This window comes from Chiloscyllium punctatum, chromosome 25, assembly GCF_047496795.1.
Source record: "Chiloscyllium punctatum isolate Juve2018m chromosome 25, sChiPun1.3, whole genome shotgun sequence".
In the NCBI taxonomy this organism is placed as follows: Eukaryota; Metazoa; Chordata; class Chondrichthyes; order Orectolobiformes; family Hemiscylliidae; genus Chiloscyllium; species Chiloscyllium punctatum.
The window spans coordinates 49,581,641-49,600,291 of NC_092763.1; the positions used below are offsets into that span (position 1 = coordinate 49,581,641).

Below are 18,651 nucleotides of genomic sequence, written 5' to 3' on the forward strand. Positions count from 1 at the left end.
CATCACACTGTAAACTTTTGCTGTAAATTCTGTGCCTTAGAATTGCGTCCTCCACTATCACCTGATGAAGGAGCGGCGCGCCAAAAGCTAGTGTGCTTCCAATTAAACCTGTTGGACTATAACCTGGTGTTGTGTGATTTTTAACTTTGTACACCCCAATCCAAACCGGCATCTCCAAATCATGAATTTAATAAAACATTGAACAACAGAACTGACTTTGAAACAATGTGGCGAGCCCTTAAATTGTTAATTAGTAAGATTTTAAGCCAAAATTTACAAAAGTTTTTGCAAGAGTATTTGAGATTCTGCTTTCACTTCAAGCAAATCACAATTTTAATTAATCAAAAAATTTAAATAGATTTATTTTGTTGCTTTTATTTTCTTGGTTGGGTGTCCAGGATTTCCATAATTTGATTGGCTGTTTGTCACCAAGATGACCGATCCATGTCAACAATGCTAGTAAAGAGCATTGGAATCTGTTACATTACTAATGAGGTAACATTCTCAACTACCATAACAAGGGCTGCAATATAACTAACATTGTCAAACATTGGCCTTGCTTCTTGTATAACAAAATGCTCCAATTAAATGACTTACTTGAAGACCTCAAACTCTTTTTAACAGCACTGTAGATATACCTACAATAGATGGAATGTCATTATTCAAGAATGTGGTTCACCACCACCTTCTCAAGGGCAAATGCTAAGCCCATAAAATAAATCAATTTAGTTTAGGTGATCTACATTTTAAAGGTGTTATTCACATGAGAGAGAATATGATTGAAAGCTGCATTAATTTCCTTATACTGACATCAGGAACAAAGGTAGTGATGGGGTCAAGGTCATCATCAAAAATTTGGAAATACATAAGATTGAAATCAACTTTTCATAATGGCTTTGTTCCTTCAGCCGAGGGAGTGTAACTAGTCATCTGACTAACAGTAGCCATTCCTAAATTAGGCACATTTTTAACATAGAGAAAAGATCTCAACTTTCGATCAGCACTGTGTTAAACAAGAGTCAGTTTTTACACTAGTCCTTATCCACGATGAAGTGAGTTGGGACCAACTTGAAACCACTTAATTAAAAACCTTTCCAGCCAATGCACACACACATTTTCATTCATCTCGTTGTTTGGTAATTTTGAATCGATGACTGCTGTAATAACTTGCGACATTAATACTTACTTCTTCACTGTTATCCACTGTGAGCAAAATATAAACAAACATATGATAAAGTATTTCAAGAGAGACCCTGTCATTTCACTGACTTTACAAAGCCTGTAAGCTCTAGAAGATTTCTTGATGCTGTCATAAAAAACAAACAGGACATAGAATAGTTGATAACATTGCTGATTCATGAACTTAAGCTAAAAATAAACAATTGGTTTTGGATGTTGGAGAAGGAAAAAGTCGAATTAGTTGATTTGAGCTTGATTTATTTTGGAAATTAAGTGCAAATTTTTACATATACATGCTGGTGGATTTTTAGGTGGGGGACATTTCATAAAATTCCTCAAATGGTCTTCCCACCAGGCTCCCACTCACCCATCTTCACAATGGTTTTACAGTGGACGTGCAAGTCCTAGATTGGCCCACCCTACCATTTTCTTAAGTGGAAAGCCATCCTAAAAATCTTATCCTAAATATTTCTAAGTTTTATTTATGCTGCATTTCTTTGGATGATGTCATAAAAAAGGATATGTTATGTACATGACACATCACTTCCACACACAAAGAATAACTGAATCCAAAATATTCAGAAATTATATAATTTTACTAATTTAGCCAAAATTTGGGTAAAGTTTTGAAAACAGAACATTACTACAAGAGTAAAATTTTTAGGTTTAATCCCTCACCATCTTTTTTTACATCATTCTCATTCACTGAAGTAGTGATGGTTTCTCCTGTAACAGAAAGCAAAACTGAGTTCTTGTTGTTATAAAAAGAATGAGCACATTCACAAACTGGATTAACACTAGCCAATAGACTCTTGCTCCCATCTGCTTATGAAGGGCTGAGTGAGCAGATTAGGGAGATAAAACAAAATACTGCAAATACTAAATATCTGAAATAATAAATGAAAATGCTGGAAATACTCATTCACTGAAAAATAAAGGCCAAAGTCCAACAAAATAATGCATGCCCTGAAGAACATATTGTAGAAAGAGCATAGGAAATACATTTACCTCCAAGCAAGTCTTGTGTGGATTCTTCAGCACAGTCAAGTCAATCTATAGTCCAAGCATTCAAGGAGCTACCCCACTGAGAGTTCAGACAGAGTGGCACCCGTAAAGGACTAAAAGATAGAGAATGCTCCTTAGAAGGAACACTTCCAGGATCTCCTCAACTAAGACTCAGTCCTTGACATGAATGTCCTTGATCATATTCCACAGCATGCGAGGGGATCTCTGAGATGTTATAAATATGGCCATCTTCAAGAAAGAAATGATCAATCATGGTTGCTACACAGGAGTATTCCTTGATGTCCACTAGAGGGAAGGTCATCGCAAAAACCCTTTTGAATGATCTTCTCCCAGTGACTGAAGAACTCCTCTCAAAGTCACAATGTGAATTCTGTCCATCAACAGGCAGAACAGATGGTTAGCATGCCCTAGAATCTTCACAACAAAACAAATTTACCACCGTTCTCTACCTGCTGCACAACAACCTGTAAGCCATGAATGACTATCACCAATGGATCACCCACTGACCATAAACATGTGCAAACTGGTATTTAGCAAAGCTGGTTCCTTGTACCAGAGCTCTTTGCTATCTTCCTTGCCCAACAAGCCATGTTGTCTCCCTGAGATTTCCTGGTAGGGTGGAACTAATCTACAGGATAAACAGAAAACTGTTCAATCAGGTCACCTCCAGTCCATACCAAGACCACCCCAATTACTGCCTTTGAGCTGCAGTATGCAGATGATGCTTGCATGTGGGCATATGCAGAGGCCAAGCTCCACACTAATGTGGATACATTTGTGGAGTCATTTGAGGGAATGAGCCTTAGGCTACACTTCTGGAAGACAAAGGTCCTCTGTCAGCCTGGTCTCACTGCATAACACTGTCTCCCAACCATCCCAGCCATTGATAATGAGAATTAATTCCCAAACCTTAGGTACCTCCTCTCAGTGAGGACAGACATCAACAATGAAATTCAACATCATCTCCAGTGTACCAGAATGATCATTGACTATCTAAGAAACTGAGTGTTTGATGACAAACCCAATGTCAAGCTCATTGTCTACAAGGGAGCAGTGATACCTGCCCTGCTGTATATATTGGAGACATGGACAGCAGACATTTCAAATCCCTTGAGAAATGCCACCAACAATGCTGCAGCAAAATCCTGCAAATACACTGACAGTAAAAGTGCTGCAATATCCATGGCCTCTCTCAAGCCAATATCGCTAATATTAAGGCAGATGTATTGGTCAAGCCACACATCTGCATCTCCCTTCACATAACTTTCAAAACAAGCTCCCAGTCTACTCAGAGCTTCATCACAGCGGTTACCAAGAGGGCTGTGGTAACAAATCGTAGACAATCTTAAAGCCTCCCAGAAAAATGAAATATCCTCATTGGCTCATGGGAATCTCCAACCCAAGACTGCCTGAAATGGAGATGAAGCTTCCAAAGATGTCAACTATTTGGAATATCTCAGACAGGCCCAGATGCAGGCCAAACACAAACAGCAGTAGTGTATTAAATCCTGAGCATCATGCCCATCCACTTCAGCAAACACCACTGGCCCTGCGGTGGCAGGGTTGACAGATCCAGACAATTTAGTTACCTTAGCACCCACTGAAGTGGAAGGAAGCTATACTTGATCCTGCAGGAACACCTAAGAAGAAGAGCAAATTAGGAAGATAAGCAAAATACTGTGGATGCTAAAACTCTGAAACAATAAAAGAAATGCTAGAAACACTCTGCAGATCAGGGAGAACCAGCTAAGAAAGATACAAGGAAAGTTTGGATGAAGTTGGAAAATGTGGAGATGAAGGGAATGTAATGCTGATGAATTCATGTATATTTACTGCAATGCTGACAGCATACAAACTTTGTGCTGCCTGTTAATTTCAATGATGTGGCTTGGTGAAGGATAGAATATTGGACATGGTAGTATTAGTTTACTTGAAAGCTCTTATTAACAATTGCATGCCATGCACCTTCAACTACGACAATCCCTGACTCAGACTGCTCCACATGGATGATTGTATGCACATCATAGACATAATTATAAGCACTGTATGTACAATCATCTCTTCAAATGAACTAATTCAGCCTTTGGCTAACGAAAGTAAGCGGAATTTAAGGAGGAGGATCTCAAACTTGATTCTAAGGTCGCAGTTTACTAGGCAACACTGATCCCTGTGCTCCTATGTGCTTCAGACACGTGAACATCCTACAGCAGGAGCCTGAAGGCACTGGAGAGTTCACACCATTGATGTCTTCACAAGATCTTCTGAAGTTGGTGGCAAGAAAGATGGTTCACAAACAGCTTCCTTTTCTAAGCTGACATGCCTCAATTTGAGGTACTAATCACTCAAAAACAGCTCCAGAAGCTGTCTGAAATGCTTGACACCAGACTACAAGACAACTGTTTTATTTGGAGCACTATTGTAGCAAGAGAAGAGGAGGATAGTGAAAATGTTTTTTAAAATGTCCTCAAACCATCCATGAAGAAATCACCATTTCCACCAATTAATGAGAGCCCTGGGTTCATAATCCAGCAAAATAGAAAATGTTAATTCAGGAAGGCTTCAACCAGAAGGAGACACTCTGTTGGGAATGTACAGAGATGAAGATGAGGCATCAGATGGAGCACATAAGCCTCCAAACAACGGAAGAATTTGACCATGCAAGAAACACCCACCTGCAGGTGGTAGAGCCTGCAGACAGCTTGTTGGTCTCATCAGCCATCTCAAAACCCATTGAAAAGGAGGGAAAATAATTTATCCTCAATCCGGAGGGACTGCTGAAGTAGTACATAAATGAACGGGGGTTAGTTCCTAATTGATACACAACACTTGGACACACTTACTACTGGGCAACACTGCTATGTAAACTGACACAAAAAAAGAGTAGCTGCTCTTCCATTTCATTGTTGCTTGTCAGACCTTAGTTGGCAAATTTACTGAGCATTAGTCTCCATAACAGTGACATGCATAAATCAATTCATTGCCCATAAAAACATTGGGACATCCTGTGCATCTAAAGCTGATACATAAATGCAAAATGTTTCAGTGGCAGGAATGAACAACTCTACCTCTTTTTAAAACATTTGTCACTCTATTGACATTTCAAAATACCAAACATGAATTGTTAAATTTACAGGGAATGTCATACTTACGGTCTACAGTCGAGTTTAAATTGTCCATACTCTTAGCATTATTCCTCTTAGCTCTGGCTAAAGCCTTCATTACCGGGGACAATCCATAAGTGGTACCTAAATTAAAATTACAAGAAACTTTTCAAACAGTACCAGTTGCATTATTAAACAGCATTAATCACAGCAAAATATATCCAAATAGCTGGGACATGGATCTTCTATCTTTGAACTAAGGAAACTCCTTTAGGGAAAGAAAATTTGAAGCAGTCGTAGAATCCTGTGAGGTAGGGGCTGAAAGGTCCTCTCATTATGAGCATGAAATAGGAATAAGCAATATGTTAAAATTAACCTGTTTTTGTTTTCATTGCTAACTGCAGTTTCTTGCCACAATTCTAGTTACAAAGTACTTCTTGTTCTAAACATTTGAACATCGTAGTCTTGGTGTCATAATGTGAACAGAAATTTCAATTTTCGAAAGAGGCATTTGGTCCAACAAATTTGACTTTTTTTTTCTTTATTCTTTCAAGGCAGGAAAGGCCAGCATTTGTTGCCCATTTCCAATTGCCCTTGAACTGAGTGGCTTGTCCGGCCATTTCAGACAGCAACGAAGAGACAACCACATTGCTGTGGGTCAGGAGTCACAAGACAGCCTGACCAGAATGGTACATATCCTTCCCAAAAAGACATTAGTTGTTTTAAAACATGGCAGTTTTAAAGTTACCATTCAGTTAACATTTTACAAAAAAATCTCTCGCAGCTGTGGCATGGGATTCGAACATATGTTCCAAAGCATTACAATCTCCCCTGTTGATGTAATGAATTTGATTAATTCCCCTTTTAACAATATTGTCAATCACTTCACCCTTTCTGTTGTTTGTTGAACTTATTCATATTTCTTAATTCAATGACTTTCCACATTAACATTCCAGAACTATTGGTCTCTGTATGTAAAAGTTCAAGTTACTTGTAAAGTCCTAACTTTTCAATTTTTATAACTCACTTCTGCTACTTGAATACCTAGCATGATGAACCAGTTGTAGTTGGGAACTATCAATTCCTCACAAGATCTTAAACTTCAAGTAAAGGACTTTGAGATCTCTTCTCTAAAGTAGAATATCCTTCTTAAACTCTGTTCCCAATTTTTATATTTCGACTCAATGAAGTTGTTCAACCTGAAACTTCTCAAGTTTGAGTTAACTATTGAGTTTATAACTGAATTTCTTTAATATATCATGGAATCTCAGTCGGTGATTGGGATCATTATACAATATAGAAACAAGTATGCAAACTTAGGTCACATGAAATTGAGGGGTGCAAGTGGAGTCAAACACTAATAGAAGGAGACAGCACAATTTTGTTAGCACTGGCAGCAAATGGAATGAATTAGTAGGAGTTAAATTTCAGGAGTTTTTACATTCAATAATCTAAAGAGGTAAATTACAGAATATGAAAACTCAAACCTGACTTCATCCTGTGAAAATCATCATTTTCCGAATCAGCCAAATGAAGGAGAACATTTGATGCTTCCTTCTCCTGCACACTGGAATTACTGGTTAATGCACGGGCCGGAAGGTCAGCTTCACAACCTTCTGTACTGACAACAGTTAAAGGTTTTCTAACAGTTACAGAGTTCAGATTAACTGAATGATGGAGTTCATCTGTAGATGATGTTCCCGCATTAGCATCTCCAGAAGGTGCCTTCGTGCGTGATTCTTCGCTTACACTTCTTGACAGTAAGTGTTTATTGTATTGCAGGATGGTTTGAGGTTCAGCAGGATCATCTTCAGATGACTTTTCCACCAGGACTTCTGCTTGGCTCTTCAATGAAATGTTGGTGCAATAATTTTTTCCTGGGTCTACATCCTGTTCCAAAGTAGGAATATCAGACTGGGAAGAGCATAGTGTGATTTCCTCATCCCTTCCCTTTGGACAAAGTTGAAATTCTCCATTAAGTCTTACTATGTAATTGTCTACTGGTGTCCTCACCTCTGATTTATGATCATTGTAAAGTAATACTGGACTTTCATTACAGACTTTATCATCAACCTTAACCACTGTGAGCTCCTCTGTTGATGGTGGGTTATCTGCAGCGGATTCAATTGCCATTTTCTTTATCTTTTTGTACATCTCCTTTCTTTCAATCTCCTTAGGTGGAAGAATCTCCTTTTTTATAGGTTCCTCCACAATGCAATCAGGAGGAGTTTGACTGCTTTTCATAACTGACAAAGATTCATCCAAACTCAAGCTTTTGGAATGTATCAATGTTATGGGTCTGCCATGTTCAATGGATTCCAGTGCAATGGAGTCTTTTGGTTGATCATCATCACTATGAGATTGCTGAATATTAATGTTAGATACTTCATCAACCATAGAAGGAGTTGCTTCTGCATAATGGTCCCACTTGGTCATCAATGCATCAGGCTTTCCAATTTTGACAGCTGCTCTGACTCTTGGAGCAGGAACAGGTGGTAACTTGTTGGTCCTAGTTAACTGATCAATTTCTCCTTCTTCAGAGGAATGACGTATTGATTGGTTCCCTTGAAGTTCTGAGTTAGGATAGCTATTTGTAGAAGGAATTTCCCTGGTTGCCAAATTGGACTTGGACTCAGGCACTGTGGATTGCTTTACTTCAGTGGGGCAGCTTTTGTAGTCTGGTGATCTGAGTCTTCTAAATGGACGTTTGGAAACATTGCTTGGAAGCTCATTGTTTGCTTTATTGGATTCAATTCCTCTTTCCCAAAAGTGCTTCAGGCTTTTGAAATGGTTGGGGTCAGTGAGAGCTTCACCTTCAAGGTGCTTATTACCTAAGGCATTTATGGTGAACGCAGCACCTTGTTTATGGTCTTTCTCTCTGTCATCATCAGAAGAGGATGACTGATATTTATCTATTCTGGAAGTAGGATGAAAGGCAGCCTTTGCTTGGTCAGTCACCTCAGTAGTCTCATTCTTACCTGCCAACTGTCTACTCAATGGCTTCAGATCCTCAGCAGGTATTTTTCGAGTTTCCCCTGCTGTTTCTAAAGCAATTTTTAGTCTTGGAATTTGAGATGTTGGTGAGAGGTTCAATTTCTCAAGTGTATTGTAAGCTTGTTGGTCTTCATTAGTTTTGGCGAATGGTAGTCCTCGTGGACCTACAGTTTAGAAAATACCATTCAGTTAATAACCAACTTAAGCAACAGATGTAAAGTTAAAGTGAACGGCAGATATTAAATCATTAAAACCTCCCATGATAAAAATGAAACATTTGTCCAGCAGTGAATTTACTGACTCTTTAGATCAATCACGATACACAATTTAAAACTAGTGTACTCTCAGAAATCATTTCTCTGCGCAAAATCAATAACAGGTTTCAAGGATTATTTAGCTACCTCTGTGCAGTTCACTTAAAGACAGAATCAAGCCGCACCATTCAAACAAATATGTGAGATTAAGTCAGGTAAGTGTGTAGTTAGCAACTCTCTTTAAACATTTGTGACAAGTTTTAAATGACACCAAGGCAATGATTTTTTTTTTGTGAACCAGAAGCATTAGGCATCATTGAAAAGGAAGGAAGAGTATCACATCTTAGTCATCAAGTTTTCATATGTAACTGATATAATGCAATGCTGAAAAATATGTTAACACTTTTATTTTAAGAAAAGAATAGTTGTCAGATATTTCTCAGGAGTCAATAAGTGTCTGAACTTTCTTTCCTTCATTTGATAGGGTCACAGTCATTGAGTCATAAAGATGTACAGCTCGCAAACAGACGCTTTGGTCCAACTCCTCCATGCCAACTAGATATCCTAAATTAATCTAGGAACGAAAGGTTTACTAAAATAATATTTGTAGGAATTATAAATCACCTGACTCAGAGGCAAAGCTTTCTGGCTTCTTGGTTGTCTGAGTTTCACTTTTTCTGGATGTGCTGTCCCATTTTGGAAACTGGGTAATGTTAGAAATATACATTTTCTCTTCGTCACTTGTCTCTGGAACCTGGTAAGTGGATGCCTCTTTACAGTGAGTGGCCAGGCTCTTCCTGGATTTTGGCACATCCAGGGGCTTTTCACTCACTGGTGATGCTATTGTAGAGACTGTGATTAATCCTTGACCTGAAATAAAACAAAATGATACAGGCAACTGTTTTCTATCATAAACTTCTCAGGTCACATAATGTACAAAACATTAGTTGTAATTTCACTTTCTGTACTGAAGTATACACAAATTGTCTGATTAAAAATGATGAAAGTGCTGAATCAAGCTATTTATGAACTGAACCAAGTTCAGAATGATTTTTCAACTCTAGCAACTGTGTGGCTAACTAGAGAAGTTATTGCCGGGCCTCTTGCTGAGATATTTGTATCATCGATAGTCACAGGTGACGTGCCAGATGACTGGAGGTTGGCAAACATGGTGCCACTGTTTAAGAAGGGCGGTAAAGACAAGCCAGGGAACTATAGAGCGGTGAGCCTGACTTCGGTGGTGGGCAAGTTGTTGTAGGGAATCTTGAGGGACAGGATATATATGTATTTGGAAAGGCAAGGATTGATTAGGGATAGTCAACATGGCTTTGTGCGTGGGAAATCATGTCTCACAAACTTGATTGAGTTTTTTGAAGAAGTAACAAACAGGATTGATGAGGGCAGAGCTGTAGATATGATCTATATGGACTTCATTAAGGCATTCGACAAGGTTCCCCATGGGAGACTGATTAGCAAGGTTCGATCCCATGGAATACAGGGGGGAGAACTGGCCATTTGGATACAGAATTGGCTCAAAGGTAGAAGACAGAGGGTGGTGGTGAAGGGTTGTTTTTCAGACTGGAGGCCTGTGAGCAGTGGATTGCCACAAGGATCAGTGCTGGGTCCTCTACTTTTTGTCATTTACATAAATGATTTGGATGCAAGCATAAGACGTACAGTTAGTAAGTTTGCAGATGACACCAAAATTGGAGGTGTAGTGGACATCGAAGACGGTTACCTCAGATTACAACAGGTTCTTGGTCAGTTGGGCCAATGGGCTGAGAAGATGGAGTTTCTTTCAGGTAAATGCGAGGTGCTGCATTTTGGGAAAGCAATTCTTAGCAGGACTTATACACTTAATGGTAAGGTGCTCGGGAGTGTTGTTGAACAAAGAGACCTTGGAGTGCAGGTTCATAGCTCCTAGAAATTGGAGTCACAGGTAGATAGGATAGTGAAGAAGGCATTTGGTAGGCTTTCCTTTCTTGGTCAGAGTACTGGGTACAGGAGTTGGGAGGTCATGTTGTGGCTGTACAAGACATTGGTTAGGCCACTGCTGAAGTATTGCGTGCAATTCTGGTCTCCTTCCTCGGAAAGATGTTGTGAAGCTTGATAGGGTTCATAAAAGATTTACAAGGATGTTGCCAGGGTTGGAGGATTTGAGCTATAGGGAGAGGCTGAACAGGCTAGGGCTGTTTCTCTGGAGCATCAGAGGCTGAGGGTTGACCTTATAGTGGTTTATGAAATTATGAGGGGCATGGATAGGGTAAATAGGCAAAGACTTTCCCTGGGGTCGGGGAATCCAGAACTAGAGGGCATAGGTTTAGGGTGAGAGGGGAAAGATATAAAGGAGACCTAAGGGGCAACTTTTTCACACAGAGGGTGGTACGTATATGGAATGAGCTGCCAGAGGAAGTGGTGGAGGCTGGTACAATTGCAACATTTAAGAGGCATTTGGATGGTTATATGAATAGGAAGTATTTGGAAGGATATGGGCCGGGTGCTGGCAGGTGGGACTAGATTGGGTTGGGATATCTGGTCGATGTGGACGGGTTGGACCAAAGGGTCTGTTCCCATGCTCTAGATCTGTATGACTCTATAACTTGGTTCCCGGTTTGTCAACTGTCTCCAGCATGCAGCTGATCTTAACAAATGACAGAAATTGACAGAACGTGATATAGGAGTGGAAATAAGTGCAGGGGGGAAACAAAAATCAGCATCACACTAATATGCAATTTCTTTGGTAAAGAAGCAACACAATATTCTCTGTACTTAACTCAACAATTAAACTTTCTCTAACTGAACAACTGGAGAAACTAAAGCCATACCTCTATTGCCTGAAAGCATCACAGAAGGCTATGTTCAGCTACTGAATTCCCACTCTGGAATTTCATTTTCTAATGCCTCTGCCACCTTTCTACCCCATAAAATCCACTTTGGCCAAGCCTTTGGTCGCCCTTCTCATTTGTGCCTTGATTAGTGTCATGCCCATTTTCAAATGTGAAGTACCATGTGACATTAAGTGTCAGGCGAATTTAAGCCATGTTAATATTTCATCTAAATGTGTGGTACTGGAACAGCACACCTGTTCAGGCAGCATCTGAGAAGCAGGAGAGTCGACATTTCAAGCATAAGCTCTTCATCAGGAATGTGGGGGGAGGGCGGGGGGGGCAAGGGGCCTAAAGATAAATGGGAGGGGTTCGGGCTGAGCAGAAGGTAGCTTGGAATGCAATTGGTGGATGAAGGTGGGGGGTGTTGGTGATAGTTGGAGTGGAGGGTGGAGCGGATAGTTGGAAAGGAATATGGATAAGTAGGACAGTTCAAAAGGATGGTGCAGAGTTGGAGGGTTGGATCTGGGATAAGATGGGGAAAGGGAGATGAGGAAACTGGTGAAATCAACACTGATTCCATGTGGTTGGAGGATCCCAAGGCAGAAGATGAGGTGTTCTTTTTCCTGGCCTCGGGTGGCTAGGATTTGACATCATTGCCTCCGCCTCAGCCACTTCTATCCCCAGTGATCTCACTCACCTGAACACTGCTGGCGAACATGCAGCCACTGCCAAAGACATTGCAAACATCACATGGAACGTCACTTTTGCCCCTGCAGAAGCCATCGAACACATCGTCTCTGCCTCCAGAGAAACCATTCCCTCCACGACTCCCTAGTTAGGTTCACGCCTCCCAAAAACTCACCCTGCACTGCCGGCACCTTCCCTTGCCACCTCAAGAGGTGTAAAACCTGCATCCACCCTCCCCTTTCACCTCCGTCCAAGTTCCCCAAAGGATTCTTCCACATCCGGCAAAGATTTTCCTGCATCTCTTAACATCTCATCTACTGTGTCCGTTGCTCTTGATGTGGTCTCCTCTACATTGGAGAGACAGGACACCAACTTGTGGGACGTTTCAGAGAACACCTCTGGGACACACACACCATACAACCCCATCGCCCTGTGGCCAATCACTTCAACTCCCCCCTCCTGTTGAAGTCTTGGGACTCCTCCACGGCCAAACTCTAGCCACCTGACACCTGGAAAAGAACGCTTCATCTTCCGCCTTGGGATCCTTCAACCACACAGAATCAATGTCAATTTCTCCAGTTTCCTCATCTCCCCTCCCCCCACCTTATCCCAGGTCCAACCCTCCAACATGGCACTGCCCTCTTGAACTGTCCTATCTATCTTCCTTCCCACCTATCCGCTCCACCCTCCACTCTGACCTACCACCATCACCCCCAAACTTCTTCCACCAAATGCATTCCTAGCTACTTTTCCCCTAGCCTCACCCCCTCCCATTTATCTCTCAGCCCCCTTGAGACCCCCCCCCCCGCCCCCCACCACATTCCTGATGAAGAGCTTAGGCTTGAAACGTCGATTCTCCTACTCCTCGGATGCTGCCTGACCAGCTGTGCTTTTCCAACACCACACATTATGACTTTGATCTCTAGCATCTGCAGCCCTCACTTTCTCCTAATATTTCATCTAACCATTCTGAAAATGCTTTTTAAAGTCTATTTCCTTGTATTGATTGTTTTTATTTTGTTGTTCACATAAGTTTTCTACCAGCAAGAAACTCTTCAGTTTGGAATCAATGATGAATTATGGCATAAGGTATATTTTCCCATATGGTAGAATTAGATTTCTCAAGTATATTATTCTTTGTGTGGGTTTTCTCTGGGTACTCCGGTTTCCTCCCACAGTCCAAAGATGTGCAGGTTAGGTTAATTGGCCATGCTAAACTGCCCATAGTGTTCAGGGATGTGTAGGTTAGGTGCATTAGTCAAGGTAGAGTAATAAGGTAGGGGAATGGGTCTGGGTAGGATACTCTTCAGAGTTTCAGTGTGGACTTATTGGGCCAAATGGTCAAGTTTCCACACTGTAGGGATTCTATGATTTCTATGATGTCTTGAATCATTACATTGATGCTCAAGGGGATTAACAATGTAGTCTAGAGAGGATGTTTCCAATCTACATCGAAAGATCATACTTTTAAGATAAAGGGTAGCAGATTTAAAACAGAGATAAGGAGAAATAACTCCATTCAAAAGGTCAAAAGGTCTGTGGAATTCACTAGCCCAGAGTATGGTGGTTGCTTGGACATTGAATAAATTTAAGCAGGAGATTGACAGATTTTTAATTAGTAATGGTTTGAAGGATTATGAGGAGCGGCAGGAAAGTGGAGTTGAAATTGAGATGAGATTAGCATGTTTGTATTGAATGGTGGAGCAGGCAGGAGGGGCTGAATGGCCCACTCCTGTTCCTAGTTCTTATATTCTGTGCTCATATGTACATACTGACTTATTTCAGAATCACACTCACCATTCACATTACTGTGTTCAGACTCTTTTGCAGCATTCCATGCTTCCCCTGTAAATTCTAAATGACTGTGCTGTCTTGGAGTCTGAGTATTACCCTCAGGTGAAGCAGTTCTTTGGCCTCTGATGTCAGATGTCTGGTTGGTTTGCTTCGTATCACAGGAGCTGTCTGCATCATTATCTTGTTTCATCGTATCTTCAGCTTGTTCACAAACAGGAGACTCGGCACTAAAACCTGCAGGAGCCCTTTGTGGACCTGTTAAAGAGACCATGTCTGAAACATAAGAGATAAGAGATAGAATGGGCTGTTTTATCCCTCACGCCAGTCCCTCTATCCAATAACAATCATGGCTGAACTTTCCCAGCCTCAACTCCTCTTTCATATCAATGTAGCACAGTCACCAACTCCGTGATACTTCAAAAATCTATATATCGCTGTTTTAAATACTTTCAGTGATGTTGGTGCCACAACTCTCTGGGGTGTAGTGTGTTTTTGCTCAATCCAACTAGTAGAGACGTTTCTTCAATCCAACTAGTATCTGCTTCATAATATAACCACACCACTGCAAGATTAGATAGATATTAGGATCATATTTGGTCCATTTTCAAAATAGGAATGTCAGATCAGAATTCAGCTCCTTTGGGAATATGTAGAACCTCTATTCATACGGGTTATTTTATCAGACTCATTACAGAGAAGTAGTAGCAAAGTAATATAGGCTGGCGATTGAATACTGGAGGATAGCTGACATTTCAGAAGGAGAGGAAGAAAGGAAAGGGAGACAAGTAGCTTTGTTAATAATGAATGAGTTCAGTCCAGTAGAAAGAAATGGTCTTTACCTGGAAGATAACAATATCACATTGATTTGTGTGGAGATAAACAACTACAAGGGAAAGTCACCAGGTGGGAGTAGCATTTTGGCTCCCTAACAATAGGTACAATGTAAGATGAGAATATAAATCAAGAAGCTAATATGGCAGAGAAGAGGGGGTATGCAACAATACTGGAGCCAGCCAGAGAACAGGCTTTTTAAAAGAGAACATTGTGCAATCACCAGCAAACATCCTGATTTCTGACCTTATAATGGAGGGGAGGGCATTGATGTGGGTGTTATTGGCTCAGCCAGTATTTGATAGGCGTCCCTAATTGCCCAGACAGCAGTTAAGGGTCAACCACATTGCTGGGGGTCTGGAGCCACATGTCATCCAGACCAGGTAAGAATAGCAGTTTCCTTCCCCAAAGGGTATTAGTGAAGCAGAAGGGTTTTTCTGACAGACGATTCATAGTAATCATCAGGTTCTTAATTCCAGATTCTTTAATTGAATTTAAATTCCCCTATCTGCCATGGCAGGATTCAAACCTAGGTCCGCAGACCATTATCTAGGCCTCTAGATTAACAATCCAGCGAAAATACCACTTGGCCATCACCTCTGCTTTGATATTTAGGCATGGCAATGCATAACTTTTTTATTCATTCATGGGATGTGTGCATTGTTGACAGGGCTATTGCTAGCATTTATTGCTATTCTTTTGCTCTTGAGAGGGTGACATTAAAATGCTGGGTTGATCTGCTGCAGTCTATTTGCTGTAAACGCATCTACAAATGCCATTATGGAGGGAGTTCCAGGTTATTCACCTGGTGATAGAGAAAGAATGATTAGATTAGATTAGATTCTCTACAGTGTGGAAACAGGCCCTTCAGCCCAACAAGTCCACACCGTCCTCTGAACAGTAGCCCACCCCAGACCCATTCCCCTACCTTATATTTACCCCTGACCAATGCACCTAACACTATGGGCAATTTAGCATGGCCAATTCACCTGACCTGCACATCTTTGGATTGAGGGAGGAAACCGGAGCACCCAGAGGAAATCCACGCAGACACAGGGAGAATGTGCAAACTCCACACAGTCACTTGAGACCAGAATCAAACCCAGGTCCCTGGCGCTGTGAGGCAGCAGTGCCTCACTGAGCAATATATTTCCGAATCTGAATGATGAGTGGCTTAGAGGGTAAGTTACAAGTGATTGTGTTCCTATGCCTCTGCTGCCCTTGTCCTTGTGGGTAGTAATGGTCATGGGTGTGGAAGATGCTGTACAAGGATCCGTGGTGAGTTGCATCATGTAGATGATACACATTGCTGCTACCAATTATCAGTGGTGGTGGGAGTGAATCTTTGTGGAAATAATGCTACCCTAGGACACTGCCTGTCCTGGATCCTGCCAAGTTTCTCAACTGTTTTGGCGCTACACTCACCCAGGCAAGTTTGGGAGTATTCTACCACATTTCCAACATGTGTCTTGTACATGGTGGACAAGGCTTGGAGAAGCGGCTAATTTGCTGCAGGATTCCTAGTCTCTGACCTTTTCCTATAACACAGTATTTATTTGACTAGTACAGTTCAGCTTCGAGTCAATGGTAAATCCAGGATGTTAATGTTGAAGGATTCAGTAATGGTAATGTTATTGAATGTCAAGGAGCAATTCTCTCTGTTTGGAGATGCTCATTGTCTGGCTCTTTAGTGATGCAAATGTGACTTACCACATTCAGCCTGAGCCTGGTCATTGTCCAGGTCTTAGTGCATTTGAACATGTGCTGCCTCAGTACCTGAGGAGTTGTGAATGGTGTTGAACATTGTGCAATCACCAGCGAACATCCCTACTTCTGACCTTATGATGTCAAACATCAGTCACTCCCACCTCAAATTTGGAATTCAGCTCCTTTGTTCATGTTTGAATCAAGGCTGTAATGAGGTCTCTGGTGGAACTCAAACTGATTATCAGTGTGCATTTTATTGCACTGACCCTTCAAAATAATAGTAGCTGCAATCGGCTGACCACGCTCCAAATATGTCCTGGCCTTGCCTCACTGTTGATGGCCATTTGATCCCCACCCTGACCCCCATCTCAGCCTCACTGTCCTTTGAACTGTGGCAGTTTACCACTGCCTGTCAAGTAGCCAGACTGCTATACTGTTCGGATGGATTGAGAGTGAAATGATAACTAGGTCAAGCCATTAAATGAAATAGTAAGTCTTTCTTCCCAGTATTTTATGGACTTGCACACTCCACCCTTCCCCAGCCCACAAACATGGTCCCCTTCTAAATGTTTAAATAATGAAGACTAGGTTGGGCACATTTAGTAGACAATCTTGAGCATGCACTTGATTTATTCATGCATCTAAGCTCAATGACTTCATGCTAGATTTCTGTTTATTTAAAGGGATGAAATGGAAGAAATAATTCTCTGGCTATAAAACTCCCTTTTTTTCAAAAAAGAAAAATCAAACAGATAATGACCCCATCTTTAGCTTAGTCTGTGGTAATGCCTACATGAATTCTTTGAAGCAAGAATTGAATTTGTGCTGTAATAAGCTGATAGGTAGGGGGAAATTTAGATTCTAAGATAAGGTTTAAAATGGAGGCACCTGTTCAGAAAAATCCAAGATGGGAGATGGAGATGCTATGCTTGAAGCAGCCAATGTTGTTGTTTGCAGTTTGCCTACTGATTTTTAATTGAGGAGAAAGTGAGGACTGACGAAGGGCTTATGCCTGAAACATCAACTCTCCTGCTCCTCAGATGCAGCCCGACCTGCTGTGCTTTTTGAGTGCCACCCTTTTTGATTCTGATTTTTAGTTGAGTTGTGTTATCATTTTCATAGTCTAAAACTGACCAGTAATTGAATCTCACTTGTGGAATGTCACATGTTAATGAAAGGCCACAGCTCAAATTATTTGAGCTTCAGTGACATAGATCAACATTACTCAAAACAAAATGTTCCAGGATGAGTAGGTGCCTTGTTCTAATACAATAGAATGTAAGTATACAGACACAGCTCACACAATTCATCAGATTTTTTTTAAGCATGACATATCTACTTTTTATTGCAGTTACGTTAATTAGTTCAAATTGCTAAACAATTCATTTTTTATCAACCTCAAAATAATCAGTAGACAGCATTGTTATTTAGAAATGATGGAAAATCTCAATACTTCTCAGTTACCTACTTACCACTTATATGACCCTGTTCTAAGGTCATGTCATTCGATTTTCTTGGCTCCCCAATTCCTCTTAAGTCTCCTGAGATATCCATAGAATGTATTCTTCTTGGAATTCGAGAAACAGTGTAAGTGTGTTTCATCTGAATTTCAGTTGATATGTCAGATCCTGTGGGACTCTGGTAGGTTTGTGGGTAGTGAATATCTATACTCTTGGCTCGTTTCTGCCAATCCACAATTGGCACAGATTTTGGAGTGGATTCTTTAGGTCCTACATAATTGTTTTGCTGCCCTGCAACATTAAACAATTAAGAAAACTTAGGAGTTGTCTTAGAATTAAAATAGAGCATGCTCAGAGTAGTACAAAAGTTACTCAATTTATCTGCATTATCAGACATTCTCCAAACTGGTCATTGTAGACAATATTCAATTGAGGAGGAACAGAGAAACATAATAGACTCAAAGACTATTCCAAAATTCAATCAAATCATACTGTTCTACACCTCAACTGATTTCACAACCTTTGATCCACATTGCTCGATATTCTAAACTAACAAAATTCAATTGATCTCTTCATTATCATTTCCTTATCACTTTTATCTTATTAGACAGGAGAAATTGGAGGGGAAAAAATGAAAGAAAATCAAAATACACATAGAACATTCCTATCTGAGTGCAACTACACTGACAGATTATCATTCTCTCCGTGAAATTGTCACTTGATCTAATTTTGTAGCTACCCTAATCTTTCAGATACGGTAGATTCAGTCACAGAGTCATACAGCATAGAA

At 40.7% G+C, this 18,651-nt stretch overlaps 1 protein-coding gene across 7 annotated transcripts in view; it reads right to left on the bottom strand.

Annotated features, from left to right (window-relative positions):
• The window catches only part of LOC140495928 (synaptotagmin-like protein 2), a 110,468-nt gene that overhangs the window by 24,568 nt on the left and 67,249 nt on the right, over window positions 1-18,651 (bottom strand). For 4 of the 7 annotated variants that reach the window (XM_072595233.1, XM_072595234.1, XM_072595236.1 and 1 more), the window contains exons 7-12: window positions 17,874-18,152; window positions 13,867-14,136; window positions 9,179-9,424; window positions 6,794-8,464; window positions 5,355-5,450; window positions 1,858-1,905 (exon numbers count right to left, since the gene is read on the bottom strand). In XM_072595233.1, coding sequence (XP_072451334.1) covers window positions 1,858-1,905; window positions 5,355-5,450; window positions 6,794-8,464; window positions 9,179-9,424; window positions 13,867-14,136; window positions 17,874-18,152 — 2,610 coding nt within the window. Of the gene's footprint in view, window positions 1-1,186; window positions 1,819-1,857; window positions 1,906-5,354; window positions 5,451-6,793; window positions 8,465-9,178; window positions 9,425-13,866; window positions 14,137-17,873; window positions 18,153-18,651 lie in introns of those variants that run through there. The other 3 variants (XM_072595237.1, XM_072595239.1, XM_072595240.1) reach the window with 3 other exon arrangements.